Genomic DNA, 22,141 nt, shown 5'->3' on the forward strand with positions numbered 1-22,141 from the left:
TACAAAGAAGGTGCAGAGTGATTTGCGTCATAGTAGCAGTTTTAGTACTTCTGAAAGTCATGTGCAAACTGACACGTAAAGATATCTGCAGCATTTGTTGCCACAGAGGAGGCACTGATATAATATCAGAGAATGAAGAACATTTAAACTTGTTTGGACCTGTAAAAATAAGGTTATAGTAATATTAATGAAGAAATAAACTTTTTTTTAAAGAGTAAACAATAAAGGAAAAAAAAATGAACCAGAATTTAGTGGCATGTCAATAAAAAAAAAAAGAAGAAAAAAAACTACCAAAAAAGCCTGCAAGAGTCGGAGAAGCGGTGATCTCATTACTACAGGAATGTTTTATCCCCCGATTTATTGAAACATAACTGTGCACCAAGCAGGAAGTGCTTAATGCACGTTATTTATTAAATACTAAAGTGGATACCTTGTTTTGCAGTACATCATGTCAAGCTGCTGCTGCTGAGAGGAGATGGATGAGATAAATCCAGATGTTTAGATCATAATCTACTCATATATGGATTAGCAGACAAAAACAACTTTCTTATTCTTATGGTATTTTATATTTAACTATAACTTTAGTTATTTTATCCTTTTATTTTTGTAATTTAGTTTGCCACACCTTAAGTTAGGCTACCTATTTCATATGCCCAATAAATAGGAGTTACTTCTTTCTTTTTTTATTATTATTATCATCATTATAGTCATCTCTCAATGGCAAACCCCATCTTTCTTTCATAGTCACCCACAAACTGCCATTATTACACACAATCTGATTATTTTAATGGACAGAACCAAATCTGTTTGCATGTCTTAACATCTGCGCAGTAATCTCAGTAGATCCCCTCAACAGACCGACTTATTACACATACTAAATGAAATACTGCATGTGCCATTTAGCACCTCTGGTTTGGGATCTTTGAAGATCAGGCCCTTTGTGTTTTATGGGCATTTTATGTTGTTGTACTGGTTCAGTTGTGGGTCTTTTTGAAGAAGTGTTTCTACTATATCCAGATAATGAAGATATTTCTGCATTAGGTAATCCTGAATAAGCTTGTGGTGACAGTAGAGAGAAAACTCACCCTATTAACAATTCACAAAATAATCTAGGATTTACTTTTTTTGCTCAACAAAGCTTCAAATGTTCACTACCACAGCCATGATGTCTGAACACCACCTCTCTTCTTCCTCTCCAGTTCTCCATCTCCTAGCAACACCAAACCCTCTTAAAGAGACAACTGTGACTTTGTCCATTGTAATATTTGAAAAAAAAATCTTATCAAAATTATGATCAACATTAATAATTTTAAATGTAATATTGATTTACATCTGAAATTAAATTGCCATGAAAAAATAGTATTTCTTAGCTAACTTTAGATACTTTCTGTCACAGTTGGGTTGAGGTTTTAAGGACCCAAATGCAGAGATTAGGAGGCAGAAGTGAGTTTCATAATTTAACTGAGGCAAAAAAAAAATGGAAAAACCAAAGTACAAAAATACAAGGAACCAAAAACCCAGAAAACATGAGGGGGAAACTCCCGTGGGGAGCCAGAAAAAAGATGAGGAACCAGCAGAGGGAGAGTGTATATATAGGAGAGAGAACAAAGACTGGACTAAAGAGCTGCCAAGGAACAGATGTGGATGGAAGCATCTAGAAGGAAGCCAAGGAGGGAACAGAGAGTAACTGGAGAACAAAACACTGCTAGAAAACAACTACAAATACAAAGAAACTAAAAATAAACTTAAACAGAGGGCAGAACCCTGAGCTTTCTAAAAGTCTTGTGTGTTTAAACAGCTCTTTCATTGATTTCTCCTCCCATTCTCTTGTTGTTTTTGCCCTTTTATGTTTGAAGCCTGTCCATACAGGCTATGCCTACCTGTGTAGGAAAGTAGAACAATAAAGTAGAATACAAAAAAATTGTCCTTTCACATTATAATTTACATATTGCCTGAAATACTTATTTGCTAATCCTCAGTTACATATATTATCTTTATAATCCCTATTATATCAGACAATACTGATATAAAAATGAAACATGCTGAAGAGTATAAAAATAGTTTCTTTTGTGTTAGTATTTTTTTGTAAGAGAGTCTTAGAATTTCCAAAAAAGATAAATAACAAACCACTGGACTTTGTTTCTTAGCTTGAAGACGTTTCACTTCCCATCCAGAAAGCATTTTCAATTAAAAATGTCAGGAATAGCGTTGAGCTTGAGGAGTTATATAGTAGCCCAAAAAACTTATTTTGGTTTAGAAAACATACAAATTGGACCAGAAGAACTGGTCTGCCGCTTAGGAATGGGGAGATCTTAGAAATACACACATAGATTTAGGAAATGCAATGATCCCGATGAAGTTATTTTTTAACTCTTTCCATATCAGCATCCAGGCTTGTTTAACATTTGAAAAGAGATTTTTTGAGATTTTATCCAGAGGTTCTAAAGGTCTTTCACTGATGTTCTTTGGACTTTGGCTGCTTTGTTTCTGAGCATTTTCTGAAAACTCTTTCTTAGTTTCTAACCTCTGAACTCTGACCTACGAGTCATTCAGGAATAAGGTTATAAAGGAATAGGGGATGAACCCGTATTGTCAACACATGATGGACTTCTTGGCAGAGAACCGTTCTTAAATCACATCTTTAGGCTCTTTGTTCACAGCAGCCTCCCGGAAGGATTCAGTTTGTTCCCATTTTTGTAGTGAAGGATAGAAAACAGAGGCAGAAATCAGAATTGAGGTCCACCTGAGAGCGGTTAGAGAAATACTTGGCCTGCAGCAGAAGAATGAAGCACCTGTCAGGTTTTTTTTTTTGATGGATTCTCTTGAAGACACACCTTCGAGTTTCTGTTGATCTGTTTTTATGCCCTGATGTTTCTCCTTCTGTCTGTTTGTATCCGTTTTTTAGCCCCTCTGTTTCCACTCACAAAAATGGACTGAAGGTGTTAAAAGTCACGAGATTTCTGCCGTTGGCCATTGAAGAAACCTGCAGTTTGTTTCTTGTCATTAAGCATTAAAAAACAGGCCAGCAGAGCGAAGTTCCTCAGTCAGTCTGCTTAACTCTGACATGAATCAATAAAAGCTCTTAACTGCCGTTTAAAACCAGGCGGAACAATAAAGGTTTCCATTGATTCCCGCTGCAGGGAAGGAGACCGCAGGTCAAACTGTGAAACCATTGATTCCCATGTCAGCCAGCTTTTAATAGAGGGCGCTTTTTAATGTTGCCGATCATAAATAATCTGTTGCCATCGAGCCGGTTTTCCATTTTCTGCTTCATCAAGCAATGTCTAAAGACAGGAATGAAGCATATTCCTGCAAACTTTGGAAAACACAATAAACAGGAAAGTAAGAAGAGAAAGGAGCTGCAGGTTGAGGCAGGTGAGGCGCTTTCGCTGAAGCCTGATTAAATCTCTCTTCAGTCTTTTGTAAAAACAAGCAGAATCAACATGTGGATAACTTTTCTCACTGTAGATGTTTCTGATTAATCACATGTTAAACCTGCTGAACAGCTGAGGTTACACTCTGTTCCAATCCTGCATGTTGGTCTCTGTCCTAGATTATCTATTAGAGAAAGAACTCTCCCTTTGTAGGAAATCATAAAACTGATTTAATATGTTTAATGTTTTTAGGATGGAAAATCTGCAGATTTATGTCTCGAAGAAATGGTAAACCGTTTTTTATAGAGAAAAAAAAATCATGTTTTCAGTCATTGTTCGAGTACCTGTTACTCTTACAGTCTGGTATTTTAATTGGTAAAAAAAAAAGTCCCTTTTATATTTAAAGATATTTCTGTTGCTGCTGATTATTTAATGAACCTGCAGATGCAAGTTCATTACTCCAATAGTTTTTTTCTGTGTTATTTTCCATTGTTGCTGTGCTACTCTGCCTCAAAATTCTTCACAAAAACAATAAAGATACAAATTAAGCTTGTTTTTGTCTTCTCAGCAAAAACTGTCTCTGCAATCAGGCTTAATGCAGAAATGATCATATTTAATACTAACCTGCATTGCTTTATGTTTTACTGGAGCTTTTGTTGTTCTCCTGGTTTAATCGGACTCGATTATGTTTGCTCTTGAACACTGCAAAAATTGAAATCTAAGTAAGTAAATTTTTATTAAAATAGGGGCATTTTTTCATAAATTGAGCAGATAAATGAGATATTTTGCCAATGGAATAAGAACATTTACATTTAAAACAGAAAGAAACTACTGCAGTATATTATTTCAGGCGCATGATATAAAATCCTCATTCCATAGGCAGATCATCTTATTTACTTACTGAAATTGTGGTAAAACACTTTGTTTCATGAATCTTTAATTCCTTTTTAAACCGTTTTTGCAAGGAAGTCTATATTTTTATGGCTGCATGGTGGTGTTGTGATTTAGAAGCAAGAGGATCCTGGCTTCAAAAACGTCTTTTTGCATAAAATTCAGATTTTTTATACGTTCTCTTTGGGTTCTCTGACCTCACTGCAAAATAAACTATAGGTAACTTGTTGTTTCTTGAAATAAGTGCATTTTCTCTTGATTTAAGCAGGTAAGTAAGACATTTTGTCAATGGAATGAGATCATTTAAGTTTAGCGTAAGAAAAAAAAAAAAGTTTTCCATTATCCTATTTCAGGTGCATAATGTCTGAGTTTCCTGTTATACAGGTGCTGGTCATAAAATTAGAATATCATGAAAAAGTAGATTGATTTCAGTAATTCCATTTAAAAAGTGAAACTTGTATATTATATTCATACATTACATACAAACTCATATATTTCAGATGTTTATTTTGTTTAATTTTGATGATTACAAATGACAACAAATGAAAATCTCAAATTCATCATATCAGAAAATTAGAATATTACTGAAGACCAATAAAAACAAAGGATTTATAGAAATGTTGGCCAACTGAAAAGTATGAACATGAAAAGTATGAGCATGTACAGCACTCAGTATTTAGTTGGGCCTCCTTTGGCCTGTATTACTGCAGCAATGCGGCGTGGCATGGAGTCGATCAGTCTGTGGCACTGCTCAGGTGTTATGATAGCCCAGGTTGCTCTAATAGTGGCTTTTAGCTCTTCTGAATTGTTGGGTCTGGTGTATTGCATCTTCTTCTTCACAATACCCCATAGATTTTCTATGGGGTTAAGGTCAGGAGAGTTTGCTGGCCAATTAAGAACAGGGATACCATGGTCCTTCAACCAGGTACTGGTAGCTTTGGCACTGTGTGCAGGTGCCAAGTCCTGTTGGAAAATGAAATCTGCATCTCCAAAAAGTTGGTCAGCTGCAGGAAGCATGAAGTGCTCTAAAACTTCCTGGTATGTGGCTGCGTTGACCCTGGACCTCAGAAAACACAATGGACCAACACCAGCAGATGACATGGCACCCCAAACCATCACTGACTGTGGAAACTTTACACTGGACTTCAAGCAACGTGGATGAAGTGCCTCTCTTCTTTTCCTCCAGACTCTGGGACCTTGATTTCCAAAGGAAATGCAAAATTTACTTTCATCAGAGAACATGACTTTGGACCACTCACCAGCAGTCCAGTCCTGTTTCTCTTTAGCCCAGGCAAGACGCTTCTGACGCTGTCTGTGGTTCAAGAGTGGCTTGACACAAGGAATGCGACAGCAGAAACCCATGTCTTTCATACGTCTGTGTGTGGTGGTTCTTGAAGCACTCACTCCAGCTGCAGTCCACTCTTTGTGAATCTCCCCCACATTTTTGAATGGGTTTTGTTTCACAATCCTCTCCAGGGTGCGGTTATCTCTCTTGCTTGTACACTTTTTTCGACCACATCTTTTCCTTCCCTTCGCCTCTCTATTAATGTGCTTGGACACTGAGCTCTGTGAACAGCCAGCCTCTTTAGCGATGACCTTTTGTGTCTTGCCCTCCTTGTGCAAGGTGTTGATGGTCGTCTTTTGGACAACTGTCAAGTCAGCAGTCTTCCCCATGATTGTGTAGCCTATAGAACTAGACTGAAAGACCATTTAAAAGCTTTTGCAGGTGGTTTGAGTTAATTAGCTGATTAGAGTGTGGCACCAGGGGCCATCAATTTTGAACCTTTTCACAATATTCTAATTTTCTGATATGATGAATTTGAGATTTTCATTTGTTGTCATTTGTAATCATCAAAATTAAACAAAATAAACATCTGAAATATATGAGTTTGTATGTAATGTATGAATATAATATACAAGTTTCACTTTTTAAATGGAATTACTGAAATCAATCTACTTTTTCATGATATTCTGATTTTATGACCAGCACCTGTAAGGCCCACAATTCTCATTGAGAGATCATTTACCTGCTCAAATGAAAGGCAAGTAAACTTATTTTAATAGGTTTCTATCCAATTTAGATCAGGTTTTGCAGTGGTTGTTCTATTTCCCAAACTGAATAGATTAACTGGACTTTAAGTGGCTCTAAGGGTGAGTGTTTGCATGTTTGTGTCTCCTTGCTACCCTGTCTCAGACTGGTTCATGGTTCCCCCATCTGTCACCGCTGAAGATAAACCACATGGAAAGCAGCCATGTTATTGACGGTTTTGGTGTGAAACCAAATCATGTCTGTTTTTCCTAAAGTCGTTAAAACATCTGGTCTTACTGGGATCAAGGTCTTTGAGGGGATGGACTCTGCAGTGCAGTTTTAGTTCCTAGAAAGAATGTGTTTTTTACTAAACTTCTGTTTTTAGGTCAGAAGTCAGGGTTTAGGACAGTGACTGTTTTCCTAGAAGAGATTTCAGTCAAAGTTTGGGTCCAACATGTTTAGTCATTCAGTTTTTTATTGGCTCAGTTTGGGTTCAGACTCCTGTTTGTTTGCATTGAGGGTTCATGGCTTTGGACAACTGGGACTGTCAACAAAGGGCTTCAGTGATGGACAGACTGCCATTACGGCTGAACACTGGTAGTGGTGTTGAGGAGAAGTCAACAGCTGGTCTCTGATTACAGGTAATCCAATCATCCTGAAAAACACACAGATCTGCCTGAGCGAGCACATTTTTCCTCCTCAGAAAGGCCTGGAAGCACGCAGATGTTGCAATCAGAGGAAACGGAGTGTTCTGCAGGCACCAGGTGTCTGTGTGCCCCTTATCTCCACCTCCATCTCCTGGGTTGGAAAAGTAGAAAGAACTGTCTCTTCGCTGCGATTTGACCGACTGCCGCTCTGATTGTTATCTCCTGCAGGAGGAGTTTAGCAACGCCAGACAAGCGACAGCAGCAGAATAAGACAAGCAGGGGAAATTCACATGTGATAACAGAGTTCGTTAAACCAACAACCAACTCATTAATCAGATCCTTGTGTCTCAGATTTTTCTTCTTTGCGGGAAGAATTTACTCTTACAAAGGTGATGGATGGGTAAAAAGGTGTCAGCACTTTTTTTATCACATCTTTCTATCAGTGGAGGGATTTCTCACTGCTTTGTTTGAATGAGTCAGTCAGCAGAAATAACTATGATACGCTTCTTACTGTAAAAAGCAGCATTTTCTGTAATTATTAAATTACTAAAGATTCCTCAGAAAACACTGGTCCAACTGGAACAAATAAACTAAAATGTTCTGCTTCTAGATCTCAGAGAGTACTTTTTAATGACTGTAATTTAATTTACGAATAATCCTTCAGCATTCTGGCATGAGCTGCAAAGAATTCTGTAATATTTCTTCCCCTAAATTGACGATAAAAAGCTAATTTGTTTTGAGAAATTACAGAACACCATAAGTTCTATAGCGTTGAGCAGATGTTGTATCAGACGGAGTAAACACAGTTTCTTGCACTTCAAAAACATCAAACCTCCTCCATCTAATTTTTCCATCCAACATGTCAGGTGGCAGCAATCCGTGGTGACGTTTCCCTCCCTGATATCTGTCCCTTATTCAGAGAAACTCTGGTTTTAACCTAAAACCTTCAGAGGTAAACGACCTGCTGAGGGTGACCCGACAGTTCAGAACAGTTAGTCCCCCCCCCCCCCCATGCATCAACATCTGAGCGGCTTTACAAATTTTCTCTTTCAAAGAAGCTGAGATTTATCGCTGTTGCCTCGGCAACTGCGTCAGCAGGTAGCGGAGGGATGGACGAAGAGGATTTCTTAGGTCCAGTTCCATCATGTCTGTTTGCTCTCTGATTCATACGTGGTTTATCTCTCTAAGCTGTGAAAGAATCTGCGACGTGTTTGAGCAACAATCTTTACATTTGGTATAAGTCAAAGGAAATTGGGTACAAGAAGACGGCAAGGCCGGGTGGATCAGTCTGCTAATCCCAACTGAATCGTGTTTGATCCTGCAGACTTTTAGTTTCACTCAAGGAGTCAGATTTCACACATAGATTTTAGCATCATGAATTTGAAATAGACACCAAACCAAAAACAATAATGATATATGAAATCAAATTACTAATTGTACCAAAATCCAACATTTCAGCTTCATCGGCTTAATCAGATTTTTAAATGTGCATCATTACATTAAAATAAAAAAATAAAAACAAATGAAAAGTTAGAGTGAGCAGCTGAAACTGTAGACCATATCGCGTCACACTCATCATCATGCTATAAGAGTGTTCAAAGTCACATTTTAGATACCTGCTGGGATAACTGCTAGATCTAGTCTGCTATAAAACTATTTGCATCATCATTTCCTGCTATGCATGTTGATCATTTGAAGTAGGGAGGATTTTAAATATTCTTGATTAAAGACAAGCTTCTGTTACCTTTTCACTAACTCTGCCCAAAATGAATGCATAAATTAGGGGAGGTGAGGGCCTAGTGGTTAGAGCAGAGTGCTTGTGCTCTGAGAAGGTTGCAAGTTTTCGGTTCGATCCCCAAAGCCTGCACTCTGGGTTCCTGAGCAAGACCCTTAAAGTCATAGGAAAATCATATTTAAATTTCAAATCATTCAGAATTAAACGTGTATATACATGTACTCTTTATCAGACAATATTTTCCCCAAATTTTGAAAATGTCTTAAAATCTGCGGGGGGTTTTCTCGTTATCTTATGCAGGCCAGTTAGTTATCAGTCAGCCTTAACACCTAAATTCGGCCAATCATACATCAAAGGTCATCAGTCAATAAAATTTTTATGGTCATAGCATCTTGATTCATGTGTCGCAGCTAATATATGCAACGTTTGAAATAAGAATCATTTCCTTTCCCATTGAGTTGCGTCCCAGTGTTCACGGGGATGGACGTCTGTGTCTTCAGCAGGCGTAGAGCTAACAGAACTGGCAGCGTTGCAAGGCAAGGGCTCAAACATGTACGGCTGGAAGCCTTCTACACCAAACCAAGCTTCTGCCGCCCTGGCGTCCTCTTCCACAACATTTTCATCCCGCTTTCCTTCTCTAAATAAAAAATGTATGACCGAGGAGACTCATCCACGACCTCCGACACTAAACTCTCCTCCTCTTGCATGTTTCCTCTGTCCATAGCGTTCCTTGACAGCGTCGTTTCTAAGTCACCAATTTAGTGCTACTTGGTCCCAATGAAATATCCCATTGGGAACCTACTAGCACTAAGTTACCAAGTTACTAACCAAACTTGATTGCGAACCATCTGCAACAACAATCCCGCCCCCTTGATAATTGATCAATCACATTCACTTTATTAATTCGTGTAAAGTCGTGCACCACTCGGGAAAATTTGGAAATGCAACGGTTGGAACTGCCACTTCTCTACAACTTTAACTCCACACTGCTCCCCGGGCGCCACACAATGGCAGCCCACTGCTCCCCAAGGGGATGGGTTAAAATGCAGAGGTAATTTTCTCCAATGTGAGATCAATAAAGTTACTGGAGCCTTACTGGAACAGAAATTAGATCTAATCAATAAAATTTAAAAGGAATTAAAAATATCTATTATTCATGATGAAATCATGTTTATTTTATTCATTTGAGTCATTTTATTAAATGTTTTTGTTGGTTTTTTGATGGCCTTATTAAATTGTTCTTTTCTTTTGTTTTTAAATGTTTAAGTTGGTCGTCTTTGTTATTATTTCTCTTTTTTGGGCTGTTTTGATTTGTAATTTTGCTGACTGATTTATTTTAACATATTTTTTATGTTTCCGTTTCCCCCATGGAAGAGTGATTTCTAAGGCTGAGAATAATAGGGATCCTTCTAAACAACCAATACGCACAACAAGTATATATGATGGTGGGTAGGACTAATGCTCAGGGAGAGCTGTGGGAATATCATGAGATCAGATAAGGCAAAAGAACAAAACTGCTGCTTTTGTCACGAAACATGAAAAATGAAACGTGAACTTATCGATTCTTATCCCTGATAACCAGACAACGAAGGCATCATTTAATGACACAATGTTCATTTCATCTGATGAACTATTGTAAATGAGATCTTTACCCAATACACAAACCGACAGGCACACACACACACACACTGCTTTCACGTTTATGGCTAAGAGCGTAGCTGTCATCCAAGACATAGACAGGCCCGACCTGTTCCTGAACAAATAACGTCTCTTTGTATGTTTGGCTTTTTTAATCAGCTCATCTCACCTTCACCCCGTCATCCTGAGAGCGTTTCACTGCTAACCAGAAGGAGGTGTCAGAACAACAGGCATCTATCGCTGTTTATGACTGAGGTTGTATTTCCTGTGTTTACCTGTGTAAAGTGTTGCTCAACAATGCCGCAGCTCTGACTCAGTGATCTCTGGGATATTAAGGTATTTACAACCACTTAAGAGAACAATCACTGCTCTGAAGATTTGGAAAAATTACACTGGAGGCCAGAAGGCTGTCAGATAACGAAAGCAAAGAGGAAACACATTTAGTTTGTTTCCACGTGACTGGATCTTTTTAAGACTGTCCTCAGATGTTTAACAATAGCCCGTAAATGTGAGGGTGGGAGCTGCAGGATATGTTCAAGGATCATCAGGAATCCTGAACTTCTAGATTCTGAGTGCAGTGGGATGTTTCACACATCATCATTCTTTGCCGTCTTCTTGGAAATTTTATCTATTTCCAGCACTGGAAAAATAAATGTCTTAAATTAAGTGCATTTACCCTTAATTTGAGTAGGTAAATGAGATAGTTTACCAATGAAATGATCATTTTTACTCTTAGAATAAGAATGAAATAGACAATGCAAGTGTGTTTACTTATTTTAAATGTCTTAAATTGTCTTGTTCTATTGGCAAAAATGTCTTTTATCTCCTCAATCCAAGAACAAATGCACTATTTTAAGAAAAAAATGCTATTTCTGACATTTTGAAATGAAAAAGCTTTTTGGATGGGAAGCAAAACGTCTTCAAACTTGGAAGCAAAGTCCAGTGGATTGTTTTTAATATTCTATTTTTGAATGACTGACCTGGATGAGTGAGAATCTTCACCAGCATGTTATAATTTATATTTTTATTTATGCTTGAGTTCAGTTGGTCAGTTTTAGACGATTCAAGTAACTACCTTTTGCTTTTTTGTTGCTTTTTTTCTAAGTCTGCCAGGTTACTATTTATTCTATTTAGTGCTCCGCTTATATACACTGTGTGCAGAATTATTAGGCAAGTTGTATTTTTGAGGATTATTTTTATTATTGGGCCTCAATTGTGTTCTCAATCAACCCAAGACTCCTTAATATCAAAGTTTCATATTTTTGGAAATTTGTGAGTTGTTTTTAGATTTGGTCATTTTATGAGGATGTCTGTGTGTGCAGGTAAATATTACTGTGCAGAGTTATTAGGGAACGTAATAATAAACAAATATATATCCATCTCACCTGTTTATTTTCACCAGGTAAACAAATATCACAACTCAAAATTCAGAAGCATTTACGACTTTAAAAAACAAAACAAAAAAGAAATCAGTGACCAATATAACCACCTTTCTTCACCATGATGCTCAGAAGCCTTCCATCCATAGATTCAGTCAGTGTCTTTTTCTGTTTGCGTGCAGCAGCCTCCACAGCCTCCCAGACACTGTTCAGAAAGGTGGACTGTTTTCCATCCCTGTAGATCTCACATTTAATGCTGGACCACAGCGTCTAGATGGGGTTCAGATCAGGTGAACAAGGGGGCCATGTCATTATTTTTTCTCATTTTAGACTTTTTCTGGCCGCCACGCTGTGGTGTGTTTTGATGCGTGTGACGGAGCATTGTCCTGCATGAATATCATGTTTTTCTTGAATGATGGCGACTTCTTCTTGTACCACTGTTTGAAGAAGGTATCTTCCAGAAACTGGCAGTAGGTCTGGGAGTTGATCTTGACTCCATCATCAACCTGAAAAGGTCCCACAAGCTCATCTTTGATGATAGCAGCCCATAGCAGTACCCCACCTCCATCTTGCTGGTGTCTGAGTCGATAAGGAACTTGCTGCCCTTTACTGATCCAGCCTGGTGCCCATCCATCCATCTGGCCCATCAAGACTCACTCTCATTCCATCAGACAGAAACACCTTGGAGAAATCAGTCTTCAGATAGTTCTTGACCTATTCTTGACGTTTTGTCTTGTGTGTCTTGTTCAAAGGTTGCCTTTTTTCGGCTTTCCTTACCTTGGCCAGGTCACTGAGTATTGAGCACCTTGTGCTTCTCGGCGCTCCAGACATGTTGCAGCTCTGAAATATGGCACAACTAGTGTGGACTTAAGTCTCCTATCTTTCCCCACATGGATGTGACTGTGCCGAGAATATCAAAAGATTTGGGGTTTTAGCGTTAAAGGAAAACTGCAGGAGAAGTTCAGAGAAAAAGATGCAGAGGAGTAGGAAAAGGAGGAGATATGGACACAGACAAATGTTGGCGTGTCTGTGTCACAGAGGGGGGAGAGAACTCCACCGGAGGGGAGGAAGGAAAATAAGGATGTTTGGGAATATGGGAAAGGATGGAGAATAAATGAGTGGGAGAGGACAGAGGATGGGAGGAGATAGGAGACACTGGGAGGAATGAGAGGGAAAACAGAAGGAGAGATTGGGATGAAGGTTTAGGAAAGGAGTGATGAACTGAAAGGAGGGAATGAAAATGAGAGGAAAAAAAGAGAGAAAACTGGAATAAAATGAAGAAAAGAGAAATAAAGTTTGGAAGAAAGGAATGATGGAGATGAGATAAAGTGGAATAGCTACAGAGTTCATTGTTTAATGTGAGACTGTTGGTTATTATGTCTGAGTCCAGATGTGGAGAATTCACAATAGGCCGACCTGCCAGGCGTCATCCCATCAGGGACACTCTGAGCTCAGCTGTGTTGTTTCTGTGACATCACAGCTGGGAGTCCACCAATAGTGATCCATCCAGAGGCACAAAAAGTCATTCATCAGATTAATTCAGACAAGTGGGTTCCTGTTTAAGCAGGAGAATCAACTCAACATCCAGAACTTGGAATAAACCAAGATTTATCCCAGAAATGTCAGCGTTGGACTCGTGTGTTTCATCTTGGGGCCCGTTGGGCTCCAGTCATCCCAGCATCACTAACATCTGCTGTAAACCATTCACACTTTGTTTTAGTTCATTCCAAAGCTCAGACATCAACCCTCACTTCCCAGTTTTCACCATCACATAGTACCTGATAGTTTTTTTGGGTTAAAACAAGCAAAGATAATGGCCTATTGATTCCTTATGAATGTACTGCTAATCTAAATTTAAGAGTTTGAAAATCTTTTTAGGCAGTGTATATGCTTGGCCCCTACATTACTAGGGTCAGAGAGCAGCGGCTTGTTAGTTTCTAACTTGGGTCAGCTCTAATTGGTTCCTTATGGGTGTAATAATGAAGGGTGCCTGATGATGCTGAGCTTGATGCTCTGTAGAAACAGTCATAAATGTGACTGTATACCAGGTTTTTTTCTGCCTAACATGCCGCTGTTGTTTAAGAACCAGAACAGCTCTGACCTGATCTTTCCTAAAGTTGCTCCAGATAACACGTGCCTGAGAATCTGGTCTGATGAGGTGAAGAATCTGCAGGGAAAAAACCCAGCCTGCTGTCATCAGCATGCTGACCCTGTGACGTCACAGACCGTTCAGAAGCTGATTTAATTTCCTTGTTGGATTGAAACAGTATTTTAGATTTTTGAATTGAATATCAATTTACACTTCTGATGCAGACGCTCCCTCAGAGATCTGGTTGACCCTTGACCTCTGGATCCAGAGCTGTCCTAGTTTCTGGGGTGTTACTCGCTTTTAACGAGTAAACTGTTTAAGGTGAAGAAGTGAGCCTGCAGATCTTCATTCCTCGCTGCCACTGTTGAAATCCTCTGACTCATTGCTGTTTCTTCATGTTGGAAAAATGACTGTGCAACTTTACCTGAACAATAACTCTGAGGGTGAAACAAAGTAACATCGGCACACATTTAAAGAATTACATCGTCCTAACATGGAGGCTTTAAGATCAATAACGCAGTTTGATCACCAAGTGCGGGAGTTAGACACTTTTTTTTACATGAAAAACAGAAACAAATATACTTGGCAAAAAAAAAAATTATTTTTCAAAATATAATTTTGTTTTGACCATTTTTTGAGCAATTGGGGGTTTAGTGGACGGTTGTATTTTTCCACATGGTGTCAGATTAGTTTGGATTCACATAAAACTGGCTTTTTATGTAACATTAACATTTCTTTATTCTTTGGGAATATAATTATGACCAGTTAGGGAGAAATCGGTTTATTATCTGATTCCATGTTGTGAGAACGAAAAGAATATCACCTCATTGTTTTATAAGGGATCCTGTAATGAGTAAAACCTCTGTACAGCATAAAATGTATCACTCACCCCATTATTATATATTGTCATTATCCTCAGGCTGTGGAAGGTTTAATTTCCCATTAAAACTGAACTGATGGTTTTGCTAACCTTCATCCTAAACTCAGCTCTGCCATGGCTCCAATGGAAAAAGCACCACATACTGTAGTGGCATAGAGGAACTACAGTCAACTTCCTGTCCTGCATTTCTCTGTTTTCAGTTTGCCAAGGGATGAGCAACCAGCTGACTCTGCTGGGCACCCGTGAGTATCACTATAGCAACATGAAGAGGATGTATTCCAACTGCAGCGTCGTACTGGAGAACCTAGAGATCACCTACACCCAGGAGAACGAGGACCTGTCCTTCCTCCAGGTGTGTCTGATTTCCTTTGTCAATCACTGTCATGATCAGTCTCATTGGAACATCTATACTGTTCTCAATCAAGAAATTTTTTTTATAATTTGATGAAACTTCTGATAAAGTCTTTGATTCAATTCTATTCACTTCAGTTTATTTCTTTAGCACCAATTTACAACACACCTCATCTCAAGGCACTTTACAGTTCAACCAGATGATATAGTCAGATTGATTCAAAGTTTTCTATCTAAGGAAAACCAGCTGATTGCATCGACTCATTGACTTGAAGGCAATCCCTCACACTAAGCATGCTTGTAGCGACAGTAGAGAGGAAAAACTCCCTTTTAACAGGAAGAAACCTCCAGCAGAACCAGGCTCAGTGTGAGCGGCCACCTGTTTAAAAAAAAAAATTGTAATGCCTGACATCTCAAATTCATTGTTTCAGCAGAAATTTTTCTTTTTCTTACTTTAGAAGTTAACATTTATATCTTTGGCGGTTTTCAATCACCAGCCATCCATTCATCTTCTTCCGCTTATCCTGGGTGGGGTCGCTGGTTTAGCAGCTTCAGTAGGGAGGCCCAGACGCCCTAGCCACTTGGGCCAGCTCTTCAGGGGCTTTCAATCACAATTGAATCAATTTTTCAGTAGATTTTGTTGCTGTGTCCCCAAGAAACAGGGACAAAAAAAAAAAAAGTATCCTATATTTTGGTAGACCTTAAAAATGTTTTTGGAGATCTTGACCTTATTTTGCAAGACAATGCAGAAGTTTTGTTTTGTTAAAAAATCAAAAGCAATTTCAGCATGTGACTATGCACGTATGAGAATGAGAGGTACTGTTTTATGTGGCATTTTGCATGTTTCTTCTATTTCCTTAGGTTCCATGATTATTAAAACACTTCCAAAACACCCCCTTTGTTTCCAGTGAGAACCTTGTAGTAGAGCAGAACCCCTCCAGATGTTTACTTCTCAAAGTTTCCCAGCATTTCAAAATTACAGCCCTCCAGAATCTGTATTTTTTTAATTACTTTCATCTAAGTTGCTATCAATGTTGCACCAAAATGGTTTGTTTCCAGTAAGTACTTTAACCTCTGAATGACAGAAGAGTAGTTTCAGATGACCTACACCAGATTTCAGTCAATATTAAAAGTCTGGTTTTGCTTTGTGAGACTTTACATCAAATATTGATGAAATTTGATAACGTAGAACAGTAGAGCTTCTACTGTCATCTAAAGATGAAAGAATAAAGAATAATCACTGGAAACTTTGAATACTTATGGAAACAAAGGGGAAAAAATAGACTTTCTTGAATAAGAAAATTCTTTAGTAGGATTGTATTAAAATAAGCTGGGGGGGCTTTTTTTTGCACCGTGTTCCCTATGGAGCTCAGTAATTTCCATAGTTCTGCTGTATTTTCTATTTTATCTCTCTAACCAATTAGATTTTCCTGTGATCAGTGAGACTAGTTTTGTGCAGTAGCTCTGGTTTTCTAATTACTTTTCCTCTAAACTTTTTCTCACTTAGTTTGGCACTAGACCATTAACTGACCAATGATAGGGGCATAAAAATGGTCCCAAACTAAAGGTGTGAACCTATGTTCTGTTAACACATGTAAGACAAATCAACAATCAATCAACACAATGAAAATGTAACAATAACTTTGACTGCTTGAATTGATGATCTATCAGATTTGGCTATCATAATCATTTGATCACATCAGGAACTTAAGAATTAAAATGTTATTCTGTGATTCCAAACTTAAAAAAAAACAACCCAACGCCCCATACCTGTCTATGTCTCTGAAAAGGGTGTCGTTAAAGGGAATTATTGGCCTGGCTGAATAGGCGAGTTCCCCTGACAAGGGTTGGGGGTTGTAAAGATAGCGGGAAGGAATCAACTGTATTGCTGGATTATAGCTTTTGAAAGCTGAAATCTGAGTCCATCCCCTCTGTTTAAGGTTGTTTTTTCTTAACATGGCTTCCTTCACGCCCCTCTCAAACCACATGTTTTCTTTGTCCAAAATGTGAACATTCTGGTTTTCAAGGCATAAAGCCTCGAACTCAATGCTATTTCTGACATTTTGAATTTAAAAAGCTTCCTGGATGGGAGGCGAAACTTGGAAACAAAGTCCAGTGGATTGTTTTTTAACTTTTTTTGGAATGACTATGACCTGGATGACTGAGAATCTTCACCAGCGTTATTCTGTGATGTTAAGGGTCCAACACCCTTCAAGGACATACTAGGACATTTTTATTAACTAACAATATTCACCTTATTTCCTCATGTTTAGGGAAGTTACATGTCTAAACGCGTAACTACTTTGGGTTTCCTTTCCTTAGTGCATCATGTGCTGACTTTAGTCCAAAAGCCTGGAGGTTTTAATGACTTGCACAACCCTTGATTTATCGCAGTTCTTAAGCAATAAATGAAGCTGTTTCAGCCTCTGAGGATAAGTAAATAAACTGAAGCATGATTTGCAATATAGGAAACCTCAAATGTTCACCTCTATTATGAAAACTGATACACAGTCTTGTTGCAGGTTTACAGAAAATAAACATGATCTCAAAAGGCCAATGTTTTTGATTTCTTAAAGTATCAGGCAAATGTTTATTCCTCTTTTTCTCTGTCTCATCAGTCCATCCAGGAAGTTAGCGGCTATGTCCTGATCGCTATGAACGAAGTTGCAACCATCCCGCTGGTCAATCTACGCCTGATCAGAGGACAGAAGCTCTACGACAGCCAGTACGCGCTGCTGGTCCTGTCCAACTACAACAAGATCCAATTATCTCCGACGGTCAACTACACCAGCGGGCTGAGACAGCTACAGCTCAGCAACCTGACTGGTGGGTGCAGCTGCTGGGAGGACACGTCAGATGGAGGACGTTATGCCCATACAAGCACTCACAAAGCAAATGTTAGGAGAGGAAAGGATAGCGTTAACAGATGTACTCCAGCAAATACCTGTAAAGGAAGTCTACAGCTGAAGCAAATCATTATCATAAAGTTTAAAACAAGGCGTGTTTTGGTGTATTAAAACTCAATGGATTGCGCAAATAAAAGTTTTTTTAGTTGGAAGTTCTTGGCAGGGAGCCGGCTGGGTGGAGACACAGCATCTTAAAAAAAGCCTTCTTTCAACGGCACATTAAGTTCTGGCAGCAAGAAATGGAACGCTCCCTGGCAATCTCTGCCTCATGACGTAGGAGGTTCAGCTTCACTGGATTGGTTATCTGAATCACACCTCTACTGTAAACACATAGCCTTTTAATTCCTAGGTAATGGTTGGACTAGTTAGGTGACGGAAAGGAGTGGGATGTTGGTTAACCAGTGGATCTGTTTCTTTTCTATTACACCTGAGAGGTTGACTGCAGTAGAAAAGTTTAGTGAGAAAAAACTTTTTCACTTAAAACAGAAATATTAAAGCTCTTTTTAATTATCAGGCTTCAAATGATAAACATCTAATTCTATCATTACTTTAGTGTCTAATGGATGCTCTGCATATTTTGATCTGGAAGAAATGGATAATACTTCACCATGTGCCGCATTGGTGTGGGGGCTTTACAGGAGCACCCAAATGCAGAGACTGAAGCTGAAGTGGTTTCTTGAAGATTTATTACCAAAAAGGGTAACAGAAGCAAAAGCCACAAACATAAACCCACCAACAATGCTGAAAACCAGGAATACTCACAACATAAAAAACAATAAAACTAGAAAACAAAGAAAAACATGGATCAAAGCTAAACTGAAAGCTTATAGGGGTCATAGAATGCGAAACCGAGTTTCTATTGTCATAGATGAATAACCATGGTTCAGTGGGTGAAATGGACGTACAGAGAAGTTCAAACCCCATCAACACCTCCTTTCTCTGCAAATCTCACAATTCTAAACTTCCACCATAAAACAGGGGAATTCAAACGAAGCACAGAGTTGACGTAAACCCAGGGATGTTGCCTTATTCGGTTCTGGCCTGTACTTTTGTTACGCCCCGAAATTAACATACAGACCAGCCCACAGTTCACTAGCCCAAGCGAGGGGGGGAGATATGAATTGTTGGCTGCTGGGCCGCTGAACGGACCGGACCTCAGCAGAGAGCACTGCATGAAAAGTGAGATTTTCGTCCCCGTAAACTCCCGCAGATCTGCCTGATTTTCGTCAGTTTCTGACAATTTGCAACCCGTGCTTGTCCGCGTTTGTCGTGCCACAAATTGTCGGAAACGGACTCTGACGTATGTGGAGAGCGATCAGCTGTACTAATGGCCCTAATTAGCATATGAATGCAGCAAACCCGCGCGGCTGGCCAGGTCTGGCTTGAATAACCTACTCAGTATTGGCTGAAACCACTATTCTCAAACAAATGAAATCGCTCGTGATTGGCAGCAAAACCACACGTGGCCACGCCAGGCTTTAATTTTCTTACTGAGTATTGGACGGAACAGCTTCTTTTTAAACAAGTAAAGTCGCTCGTGATTGGTTGGCATATATATATATATATATATATATATATATATATATATATATATATATATATATATATATATATATATATATATATATATATTCATATATATATATATATATATATATATATATATATATATTCATATATATATATATTCATATATATATATATTCATATATATATATTCATATATATATATATATATATATATATATATATATATATATATATTCATATATATATATATATATATATATATATATATTCATATATATATATATATATATATATATATATATATATATATATTCATATATATATATATATATATATATTCATATATATATATATATATATATATTCATATATATATATATATATATATATTCATATATATATATATATATATTCATATATATATATATATATATTCATATATATATATATATATATATTCATATATATATATATATATTCATATGAATATATATATTCATATATATATATATATATATATATTCATATATATATATATATATATATTCATATATATATATATATATTCATATGAATATATATATATATATATATATTCATATATATATATATATATATATATATATATATATATATATTCATATATATATATATATATATATATATATTCATATATATATATATATATATATATATATATTCATATATATATATATATATATATATATATATTCATATATATATATATATATATATATATATATATATATATATATATATATATATATATATTCATATATATATATACATTCATATGGTGTGTATTTATGTTATCCTACACTACTACACAATTATTATGCTACCATCAAGGACATGAATGAATTTATACAGGAAATGAACATTTGCCAGGAAGCTTTTTATGCAAAGAAAGAGCTTTATTGAAACACACAACTATATACAACGCGTATCCAAACACATGCGTTTCTAAAAATTAAAACTCCGTGAACGGTCCGTTTGCTTCCTCGGGGTTGGAGGTAACTGGCAGCATTCCCTCCGAGGCAGGTCCGATGTGCAGACGCCTACTGTGCTATTCTTTAAATCTTACCCTTGCTCCGGTTCATAGCGCCTGCAATTAGTCTCCGAGTTGTGAAGACGGCGTACTGCTTCCTGTGAATCACAAAAAATACACTTTAATAAAGCTTGTTTTTTTATTTTTTTTATTTATTTATTTGTTTATTTGACAGGGACAGTACAATTAAACATTGCAACCAAACAGGTGGCCGATGTCCAAGTACATAAGGCTTGTAGCCATGGGCTAATTTGCAGCCTTCGTCCCTGGTTAGGCTTTTAAAAGGTGTTAGCATTAAGGGGGGGGGAGGTTAGTTAAGACACACAAATGCATAAAAACACAAAAAAAACAAAAAAACAAGAGAAGTTAAAACAAAAATGTACAGTACAAGCCAGTTTAGTGCTCATACTCTTGTTTGTCTTTGAGCCATTTTTTCAATCTTGTGGAGAAAAGTCGAATATCAGTCTGTGACTTAAGCTCCAGAGGCAAAGAGTTCCAGAGATGTGATGCTTTCACTGAGAAGGCGGACTGACCCATAGATGTCCGACATCTTTTAATCCTGCAGTTCCCCATAGCTCCAGCTCTTGTCCTGATTCCTTCATTTGCATACTTTAAAACAAATTTACAGATTACCTCAGGGGCAAGACCATTAAGGCATTTAAAAATAGCTTTTAAAAATGAGAAATTTATAAAATTTTCAAACGTCATCATATTGTGTTTTTTAATAATTTTGCAGTGATGCCACTTCACCCGTTTTTGATCGAATATTTTTAATGCTTGCTTGTGAAGTGAGAGTAAAGGTTTTAAAACAGACTTTGTGGCCTGGGCCCAAACGATGGCGCAATAAGACATATGGGATAAAATCATTGCATGTAAATATACTTGTGCAGCTTGATTTGATGCATATGGTCGAATCATTCGAAAACAGTTTATATTTGTCTTTATAGTTTTTGTCATTTTCTTAATATGGGCATCAAATTTCAATTTTGAATCTAAAACTACACCCAGATACTTAAATTCACCAGCCGGCTTTATTTCATGTTGATTAATAATTATTTTGAGATCATTGTTTATAATTTAATGTTCTTGCAAGGCTACTATTAGCGGTAGCTTTAGGCTAGGCTGCTATTAGCCGTAGCTTAGGCTAGGCTGCTTTTAGCCTAGCAGGCAGTAATCGAACATATATTTACCGCTAGCATCTCTTCTTTGAGTTCGTCTTGTTCGATGCAGAGTCGCCATCGCGTCCAAGAGGAGTTTTACCCCGAAATCCAGACGCTCCAGACCGCCTGCACAAAGCAAAGCATCCATCCTCCACTGTGGCTGCTCACTGCGCCGCTCTGAGTTTCTTGGAGATCGTAAAGAGCATGCGCGAGATGAACCAGGGTTCTTCTTCTTCTTATGGGATTTTATGGCGGTTGGCAGACTTGTGAATTGTGCATTACCGCCACCAACTGATATGGAGTAAAGCAAGAAAACAGGAAACGATTCACCCCCCCAAAAAAAAAAAAAAAAAAAAAAAAAAAAAAAAAAAAAAAAAAACCTGTGTAACTTAAACCAACATAATACTAAATCACATTTGCCCATATAATTTTAATTTACTCTAGGTCATCTTAACTCTGCCAG

At 37.6% G+C, this 22,141-nt stretch overlaps 1 protein-coding gene across 2 annotated transcripts in view; it reads left to right on the top strand.

The window, feature by feature from the left end:
• Positions 1 to 22,141, top strand: part of LOC119787990 (melanoma receptor tyrosine-protein kinase-like) — a 63,402-nt gene that overhangs the window by 13,518 nt on the left and 27,743 nt on the right. For both annotated transcript variants that reach the window (XM_038292099.1, XM_038292100.1), the window contains exons 2-3: positions 14,863 to 15,014; positions 17,632 to 17,839. In XM_038292099.1, the coding sequence (XP_038148027.1) occupies positions 14,863 to 15,014; positions 17,632 to 17,839 (360 nt within the window). The remainder of the gene's footprint in view (positions 1 to 14,862; positions 15,015 to 17,631; positions 17,840 to 22,141) is intronic.

The sequence above is a fragment of the Cyprinodon tularosa genome, unplaced genomic scaffold (assembly GCF_016077235.1).
Source record: "Cyprinodon tularosa strain WSP-4 unplaced genomic scaffold, ASM1607723v1 ctg308, whole genome shotgun sequence".
In the NCBI taxonomy this organism is placed as follows: Eukaryota; Metazoa; Chordata; class Actinopteri; order Cyprinodontiformes; family Cyprinodontidae; genus Cyprinodon; species Cyprinodon tularosa.